The sequence below is a fragment of the Cupressus sempervirens genome, chromosome 1, assembly GCF_028749045.1.
Source record: "Cupressus sempervirens isolate cs-2001-9-10 chromosome 1, ASM2874904v1, whole genome shotgun sequence".
Lineage (NCBI taxonomy): Eukaryota > Viridiplantae > Streptophyta > Pinopsida > Cupressales > Cupressaceae > Cupressus > Cupressus sempervirens.
This window is the reverse complement of record NC_143118.1, coordinates 377,055,553-377,065,268: the sequence shown is the minus strand read 5'-3', so window position 1 is coordinate 377,065,268 and position 9,716 is coordinate 377,055,553. Positions and strand designations below refer to the sequence as shown.

Genomic DNA, 9,716 nt, shown 5'->3' with positions numbered 1-9,716 from the left:
GGAAGGAGGATAGAGAGGGAGGGTTAAGTCTACGAGCTGCTCTCCTGCCCCTCTCATTCTGTTAAAGCCCAATCTCGATAGAACCATGTCTTCTTTGGTTCAAAAACCTCACTATTTGAGCATATTTCTGCCTCCATTCTCTTTGTGGTTGTTGATGCACTCACCACATTCAAGAGGCGAAAGTGCACTCACCATTAGTGCTCTGAAATTTGTGGATGTTACTACTAATGATATTGAATCCGGTCTTCTAAAATGGCTCAAATTCCTATCATGTGCATTTTTTTTTAAACGGTGGTAGACTTGGCCCCTATGAATTTGAGGCTCACCCTCGCTTTTACAATAACCTTTTTGGTGTTAGGAAGAGTCCAAAATTGAACAAAAGTATTGTAATAAATTGTATGACACTACTCTATCTTCGCACGTGATGTTTTTCTGATGCTTGTGAACGAGAATTTTAGGATGAACTGCTTTTGCCTGCGAATCAGCTCTGGAAGGAGGACTGTGTGTTTCAATTTCAAATGCCAGATACAAATCTCTGGTGGAATCCTCTCGATGCCTATATTCACCTAAAGTACATTTAATTGATTTAACCTTTCTCGTCTCTTAGTTTAAATTCATCCTTATCCTTTTAGCTGTCTGCATTCAATATGTATGTATACACCTGTTCCTAGTTAAGATTTTTGCAGATTTTTGTTTTTCTAAAAATACCCAATCAGAAAATGAGAGAAAAAGGCTGAAAATTAATATTTAAATATTTGCATTGGAAACCTTAAGATATAATTTTTGTTTGAATGCCCAAAATTTACATGGAGCATCCGGGAATATAGTTACTTTATTCGGAATATCTTATATACAGACCAAAGAATTCTTGTTTATGACAGCGACCACATTTCTAACAGAAAACTGAATGCTGTTTTGAGATTTGACCATAATTATCAGTGGGATTGGGCATTAATGCAGATTCGAAAGATCATTTTTAATTGTAATCATAGTGAACAATCTGGAACTTCTCTACTCTCTTAAATTGGAAGGCGGGGAAACTAAAGCCCATTCTTTAGCAGCGACTCTGCTCTTCCTCCCGGGCTTGGCATCTTCCAGCATGATAACCACATCTTTCATGGATGGTCGATCATTGGGAAATTGTCTGGTGCAGAACAGCGCAATCCTCAGAACCAAGTTCATCTCTTCCTGTACATCACTGGGCAAAGCACCAACAACGTTAGGGTCCAGCAACTGCAACATTTCTTCGCTGGTTTTGATTTTATCTCTAACCCAATCCACAATATTCCTTGCCTCTCCATACTCCTCGTCTACTGGTTTTCTTCCAGTCACCAACTCCATGAGCACCACGCCAAAGCTGTATACATCGCTCTTCTCATCTACCTTCAATGTGTATGCATACTCTGTTTTATTTAAGAGTTAAACTCAGATCTTAGTTGAATTACAACAAATTGAAATCCCCAACAAACTAGGATCTTAGTTGAATAACAACACATTGAAATCCCCAACAAACTAGGATCTTAGTTGAATTACAACAAATTGAAATCCACAAGAAGATTAATGCGTAGTTACCTGTTTAAATGAAAATTTAGTTCGTTTTGATTATTAATTACCTGGGGCAATGTATCCATAGGAACCTGCAACCGCTGACATGGTTTCGTTCTTCCCCATAAACTTGGCGAGCCCAAAGTCTGCAACATGAGCATCCAGATTGGAATCGAGCAGAATATTATTGGACTTGACGTCTCTGTGGATCACAACAGGAGAACAGTCGTGATGCAGATAGCAAAGCCCCTGAGCAATTCCGAGAGCAATTTTATACCTAGAAACCCAGTCTGCCAACAGATTGCTGTGAGCAGACTTCCCATGAAGAGCGTCTGCAAGGTTTCCATTGGGCATGTATTCATAGATGAGCAGAGTATTGACATCGTTGTAGCAATAGCCAAGCAATCTGAGTATGTTTCTGTGCCTCAAGGTTCCCAGCATTTCCACCTCTGCTTTAATGCCGGGGTCTGAAAATCCTATATCTTTGCGGATTTTCCGTACCTTTTTGACAGCTACAGTGCCCTCTCCTCGTGGCATATCTGCCCTGTAAACAGTACCAGTGGCACCCATTCCTATAACGTTGGTTTCTCTTATACAGGCTAATATGTCGTTGGTTGTGAAGTTTAGGCTTTGGAAGGGTGTCATCCTCCAGGGCCACCGTACTGTGTAGTTAAGGATGACACTATAGCTATAGTAACGCTTGTACATAAAACAGGCCCCCAATATAAAAATTCCCAAGAAAACTAAAATTACACTTCCAATAAGCCAACCAAAATGTGCTATGCCTTTTCCCGAAGTACTTGTTGTTTTACCACATGTGCAGGAGCCCAGTATTCCCCCGCAAAGCTCACTGTTGCCCACAAAGCTATCAGCTGTAATTGTTGTAAACAGCCCATCCATTGGAATAGGGCCAAAGAGGTTGTTGTAAGACACATTGAAAATTTCCAGTGTTGTCATGCTTTCGAATGCTGAAGGAATGGCGCCAGTCAGAGAGTTATGAGAGAGATATATTACCGCCAAGGCTCGCATTCCGGTAAACTTAGATGGGATACATCCATTGAGCTGATTTTGTTGCAAATCCAATGTCACCAACTTCTGGCAGGCTGCAATACTCACTGGAATAGATCCCCAAAAGTTGTTGTGAGACAGGTTTAGGACGGATAGGTTGCTACAATTCTGGAACCGGTCTGAAATCTCCCCTGTGAGACTGTTGTGAGAAATGCAAAAGTTCTCCAAACTGGGCATTTTTCCCATGTCCAGAGGGAGACCTCCCTCGAGCTTGTTGAAGGACAGGTCGAAGAAAGAAAGCCTTGGGGATTGGAGAAGATCTTGGGGTATTTCATGATTCAGATTATTGTGAGCCAACTCGAGCATTTTGAAATTTGGGAGGCTTCCAAACCCAGTGGGGACTGGACCGATTAGGTTATTCTTCTGTAGTCTGACCTTCGAAAGAGATAGGCACCTGGTTAAGCTCTCGGGAATGGGGCCTGTGAAGCTATTGTTGAAAAGGATAAGCCATCTGAGGCCGCCTCTTCTACATAGCTCCGGAGGTATTGGGCCGCTGAGAAAATTAGACGATGCATCCAACACCTGTAAATCTGAATTCCTTCCTAGTTGCTGAGGCAGCCAGCCACTAAGAGAATTTTCCCATACCTGCAGCGTCTTAAGATTGGGCAGTTCCCCAATACTTTCAGGTATCGCCCCACTTAAATTATTGTACATAACACTCAACAATTCTAAGCTCTTTAACTTACCGATTTCAATGGGAATGGTTCCTGAAAGAGCATTATTAGACAGGTCTAAAGACATCATTGAGGACATTTTTCCAAATTCTGCGGGTATAGCTCCTGTCAAATTATTTTTATAAAGAAATAGGGTATTGACATGTTGAAGTTGCCCTAGATCGTTTGGAATCGTGCCCTCCAAAGTAGCTGAGGCCAGATCTAAATACTGTAGATTGGTCAGGTTCCCAAATCCCAGAGGAACGCCTTCGTCGAAATTGTTGTAGCCGATACTCAGGTTCTCCAGCAACGTCAGGGAGCCAATTTCCGGAGGAATCTTTCCGCTCAGTTTATTGAGTGCTAGACCCAGAAACCTGAGTCGTTTCAACTCCCCGTATGATTTTGGAATACTTCCCTTAAAGTAGTTTCCCCTCAAATCCAAATACTCCAGCCACTTCAGCCTCCCAATATCCCTCGGCAGCGGTCCCGTGAAATTATTGTCGTGAGCATCAATGGTGACTAGCCCGCAGACACGCCCCATGCCGGTGGGAAACATTCCGGAGAAATTATTGATACTTACATTCAAAACGACCAAGTGCGAGAGATTGGCAATGGAAGCAGGTAAAACTGTAGTGAATGCATTGCTGCTAATTTGGAGAACTCGAAGCTGAGACAGGAGCTCAATGTCATTGGAAATTTGACCAGTGAGATTCATATTAGAAACATCAAGCTCTATAACTCTCTCTTTCGCGTTGCATTTAACACCATTCCAGCTACAATGCCGACTAATATAAATCATCTCATAATGCCAATCAATCAAATGCCCCACGGGGTCATTTACACCAGATTTAAAAGCTATAAGGGCCTTTGCATCCGCTTTCTTATCAGCCCAACAAATAGAAATAATCAGGGAGAACACAGCTGCTGTAAACAGAGCCAACCCCATCTCGTTCACATGCCTGGATGCATACAATACAATGTAGGGCATTAAAATTAATTATCTAACCTTCCCCACCATTTTCTCTGTTTGGGGACTGCAGATGCTCATCATTTCACGTCATACATCTCAAAAGAATGTATTGTCCAAACTGTGGAGTTGTTGTAGAACGCGAAAACCATGGAAAAATGCAGCTGGCCTGCTTCTGCTACTCTTTTATGACTATATTATACTAATGAAAATCACTCCATTAATTGTTGGAGATGATGCTCATCCATTGAGTAATTATAGAATGTATCTGAAAAACTGGAGATAATATATATCCTAAACTAGAGATAATATTCATAGAATTTTTAGCTTGTGGAATAGAACTTTATGCCTTTCACAGTTTTTGCAATAGAATCTTTAACCCGTCATTCAAATTAATTCATTTATGCATCTATTAATTCAACATTTAAATCATCCATAACTATTTTGGACCTCTTCTACTTCTACGTTATAGAAATAGCTAAGATTAGGGCTTTTTTTCCCTCGCTCATGGAAAAGTCTCATATAAATAACAGATGATGATTGTTGCTTTGATTTTAAGGTAAAAAGAAAAGTTCTTAAAATTAAATATATCTGGGAGATGACTCCAGTTATTCAAAAGCTCTGAGATAATATTACTGTTACCTTAACAGCAGTGCAAGATAAATCATTTGTCGGCGACAAAGATGCAGAACAGTTCTATTTGACAAGTGACAGGTACTGAATTTCAAACCTAAGACTGAACGTTGTTCAGAGATTTTAGCATAATAGCCAGCTGAATTGAGAAGGCACATAATATGGAAGTGTTCGAAAAACCTTGTTATTCATGAATTAAAATACAACTAAGCTCTGCACCTAACTTTTATGATATTCTTCCTTACAAGTTAATTCTGTACAGAAATGTAATTCTGCTTCTACCAAGACTCCCAACATTGCGGTTTCAGGTCTAGGCCATGAAGTTATTTACAAAATAAATTAACACTGAACTGGTAAAGAATAGATTAGTCACAACTGAACATGAAGAATAACTACATGCTAAGATCTCACAGATCCATGAAGTTATTTTCGACAGCGATCATGGTGAACAGAACTGGAGCTTCTCTGTACTCTTATAACAAGTTTGAAATCGGAGGCGGGGCGAACGCAGCCCGTTCCTTTGCAGCGGCGCTGCTCTTCCTTCTTGGCTTGGCTTCTGCCAACATGGTAACCACATCTTTCATGGAGGGTCGATCCTTGGGAAATTTACTGGTGCAGAGCAGAGCAATCCGCAAAACTAAAATCATTTCTTCCTGTACATGACTACACAATGCACCACCAATATTAGAATCCAGGGACTGCACCATTCCTTCGCTGGTTCTGATTTTATTTCTAACCCACTCGACTATATTTCCCGCCTCTCCGAACTCATGGTCTACTGGTTTTCTTCCTGTCAGCAACTCCATGAGTACCACGCCAAAGCTGTATATATCGCTCTTCTCATCCACCTTCAACGTGTAGGCATACTCTGTTTTAAACGTAAATCAAATCAAACCTTAGTAGACATGAAACTACAGGGAGATTAGATTATAGTTGACTATTCAAATGAAAATTTGGTTTCTATTAGCTTTCACAGATATCGAATTTCTACAATTTATAATTTCTACGATTCATCATAATAGATTTTTAGATTTGATTATAATTATTTTCATAGATTTTTAGATTTGATTATGTGTAATTTTAAACATAGATATTGCAGATCACATTCTATAATTCATCATCAGAATGAAGGAAAGCAAGAGATGCATAATAGATTTCTATTAGCTTTGACAATAAATTACCTGGAGCAATGTATCCATAAGAACCTGCAACCATTGACATGGTTTCGTTCTTCTGTATAAACTTCGCGAGCCCAAAGTCTGCAACACGAGCATCCAAATTGCAATCGAGCAGAATATTATTGGACTTAACATCCCTGTGGATCACAACAGGAAAACAGTCGTGATGCAGATAGCAGAGCCCCTGAGCAATTCCAACAGCAATGTTATACCTAGAAACCCAATCTGCCAACAGATTGTTGTGGGCAGCCTTTCCATGAAGGGCATCTGCAAGGTTCCCATTGGGCATGTATTCATAGATGAGCAGAGTATTGACATCGTTGTAGCAATAGCCCAGCAATCTGAGTATGTTTCTGTGCCTCAGGTTTCCCAGCACTTCAACCTCCGCTATAATACCTGGGTCTGAGACTTGTAAATCTTGGTGGGTTTTCCATAGCTTTTTAACGGCTACAGTGCCCTCTCCCCGTGGCATTTCGGCCCTGTAAACAGTACCGGTGGCGCCCATTCCTATAATGTTGGTTTCCTTTATGGAGGCCAATATGTCGTTGGTGGTGAAGTTTAGCCTTTGGAAGGCTGTCATCCTCCACGGCCACTCTTCCGTGTCCTTGAACCTGATCCCATAGCTATAGTAGCGCTTGTACATAAAATGGGCTCCTGCTATAAAAAGTCCTACACAAACCAATACTAGGACTCCAATAGCCCAACCAAATTGCGCTCTACCCTTGCCAGAAATGCTTGATTTTGTACCAATTAGGCAGGGGCCCAGTATACCCCCGCAAAGCTCACTGTTGCCTACAAAGCTATCAGCTGTCACTGTTCTAAACATCCCATCCATTGGAACAGAGCCTGAGAGGTGATTATAAGACACGTTAAAAAGCTCCAGTGCTGCAGAGCTTCCAAATCTGGATGGTATAGCACCGGTGAGATAATTTTGGGATAGATCTATTATGGCCAATGCCGGCATCTCTGCAAGCTCAACTGGGATACTTCCGTTGAGCTCATTCTGTTTCAAATCCAATGCAACGAGCTTCTCGCAGGCTCTAATGCTTACTGGAATAGATCCCCAAAAGTTGTTGTGAGACAGATTTAGGACAGATAGGTAGGTACAATTCTGGAACCCATCTGGGATCTCCCCGGTGAGATTGTTGTGAGAAGAATAAAATCTCTGCAAGCTAGGCATTTTCCATATGTCCAAAGGGAGGCCTCCCTGGAGCTGGTTGTAAGACAGATCAATGAAGGAAAGCCTTGGGGATAGGGAAAGATCTTGGGGTACTTCATCGGAGAGATAATTGTGAGCCAACTCAAGCCTGGTGAGATTTGGGAGGCTTCCAAACCCAGCAGGGACCGGACCGATTAGCTTGTTATTCTGTATCCTGACCCTCCATAAAGATGGGCACCTCGTCAAATCCTCCGGAATAGGGCCCGTGAAGCCATTGCTGAACAGAATAAGCTTTGTGAGATTGCCTTTGCTACAAAGTCCCGGAGGTATCGGGCCGCTGAAGGAATTGGACGATGCATCCAACCACTCCAAAACTGAATTTCTTCCTAGTTGCTGAGGCAGCCAGCCGCTAAAAGAATTGTTCCATATCTCCAGTGTCTTAAGATTGGACAGATCTCCAATACTTTCAGGTATCACCCCGCTTAAATCATTGTACATCACACTCAGCAGTTCTAATCTCTTTAGTTTACCAATCTCAATTGGAATGACGCCTGAAAGAGTATTATCAGAGAGGTCTAAAGACATCATAGACGTCATGTTCCCAAATTCTGCTGGTATATTTCCCCTCAACTTATTTCTGTAAAGAAACAGAGTATTCAGCTTTTGAAGTTTTCCTAGTTCTTTAGGAATGGTGCCCTCCAAATTAGCAACGGCCAGATCTAAATACTGTAGATTGGTCAGGTTCCCAAATTCCAGAGGAACGCCGCCCTCAAAATTGTTGTAGCCGAGAATCAGCTTCTCCAGCAGCGGCAGCATGCCAATTTCCGGTGGAATCCTTCCGCTCAGATAATTTCCTGATAGACCAAGAAACCTGAGTCGTTTCAACTCCCCATATGATTTTGGAATACTTCCATCAAAGTAACTTCCCCTCAAATCCAGATACTCAAGCCACTTCAGCCTCCCAATATCCTCCGGCAGCGCTCCCGTGAAATTATTGCTATAAGCAGAAATGTTGACAAGCCCAGAGGCCCGATCCAAACCACTGGGAAACTTTCCGAAGAAAAAATTATGACTTACATCAACAACGACCAACTGAGTGAGATTGGCGATTGAAGCAGGCAAAACTGTGGCAAAGGCATTGCAACAAATTTTGAGGACTCGAAGCTCAGACAGCTGCTCAATGTCATTGGAAATTTGACCGCTGAGATTCATACCAGAAACATCAATCTCCGTAACTCTCCCATTCGCATTGCATTTCACACCATTCCAGTTGCAATGCAAACTCCAGGGCTTCTCGTATTTCCAATCATTCAAATGCCCCATGGAGTCATTTAAACCAGATTTAAACCCTAGCAGGGCCTTCGCATCCTCATTTGGATCGGCCCAACAAGTCAAAATAACCAGGGAGAACACCGCTGCTGTAAACAGAGACAACCCCATATCCTTCCCAGCTCAGAATACATACAATGCAATGTAGGGCATAGAGATGAATTATCTAAGCTCCCCCACCATTGTCCTCGCTGCTGACTTTACAGAGACTGCAAATGTTCATCATTGCATGTCATGCATCTCAAACAGCGTGTATTGTCCGAACTGAGAAATAAGTGGATGAACATGAAGAATCATGGAAAATGGCTGCTGTCCTAATTCTGCTACCTTTACTGTTACATTATATAATTCCAAACCGCCCCATTCCTTGAAGCTTTCAATAATGAAAATTTGAATTGTTCGTGCAGTTCTGGGGGCCGCAGTTATAATAAGTAATCACATTTAGTGCTCGTGTGACGATCAAAGTGGTCATTTCGTTTTCATCTCGGTGCGAGTGTTGCACGGATTCCACAACCTTCTGTCGCTCTCTCTCCCCATCGACATTCTTACCGGCTTTTGTTTATGCAGGCTAAATCCTGAGCTCATCTTTCATTGCGGGACCCTTGTCCTTCCTGCCATGATTCCAAGATAACTAATTCTGTTTCCCATTGGTGCTCAATGAGATCTACCTTGATCTGTGCGACTAATCATGCAGTGTCAAATCCTTTTCTATACGACACTCAGAAAAAGATTAAAGAAATGTGGCATAAAGTAGCTTTCACTTGACGTAAAATGTCCTCGGCACAAGAAGAGACAAGGTTAATCTCTCCCATTTCACAACTGTGTAAGAGGGATTCAGTGACCCCTTTATTATATTGGGCAATAGTATCACTGTGTTAAAGAGCGCATTCGAAAAAAACGAAAAACCAGTGGCGCATGATCCTACATCGATGGTGGGAATATTTAATATTTTAACTCATTTGCTTGTATAATTAATTCACAGCCCAGAATCACGTCACCCTGCAATTTTCCAAATTTTATTATTATAATATATTGGCCCACCTACGAATGTGGCCATGTTATCACAGAACATGCCAATGATTTCAATCAACCATAACTTATTTGAATTTTCCATTTTATAGCCATGTTCGCCCACATACAAGTTTGCTTTTAAGTTAGTGGCAATTTTATAATGGATTATGTTT

The 9,716-nt window shown here is 41.5% G+C and overlaps 2 protein-coding genes across 2 annotated transcripts; both read right to left on the bottom strand.

The window, feature by feature from the left end:
• Positions 1–955: 955 nt before the first annotated feature.
• LOC149577817 (uncharacterized) lies at positions 956–4,252 on the bottom strand. Its single transcript, XM_089793354.1, has 2 exons — positions 1,614–4,252; positions 956–1,403 (listed from the first exon to the last, which is right to left on the bottom strand). The coding sequence occupies exons 1-2, from the start codon at positions 4,210–4,212 to the stop codon at positions 1,012–1,014; spliced, it is 2,991 nt and encodes a 996-aa protein (XP_089649480.1). The 5' UTR covers positions 4,213–4,252; the 3' UTR covers positions 956–1,011.
• A 774-nt stretch (positions 4,253–5,026) lies between these two features.
• Positions 5,027–9,061, bottom strand: LOC149577816 (uncharacterized). The gene is made up of 2 exons (XM_089793240.1): positions 6,048–9,061; positions 5,027–5,734 (listed from the first exon to the last, which is right to left on the bottom strand). Exons 1-2 carry the CDS (start codon positions 8,641–8,643, stop codon positions 5,340–5,342), a joined length of 2,991 nt encoding a protein of 996 aa, XP_089649366.1. The 5' UTR covers positions 8,644–9,061; the 3' UTR covers positions 5,027–5,339.
• Positions 9,062–9,716: the final 655 nt, after the last annotated feature.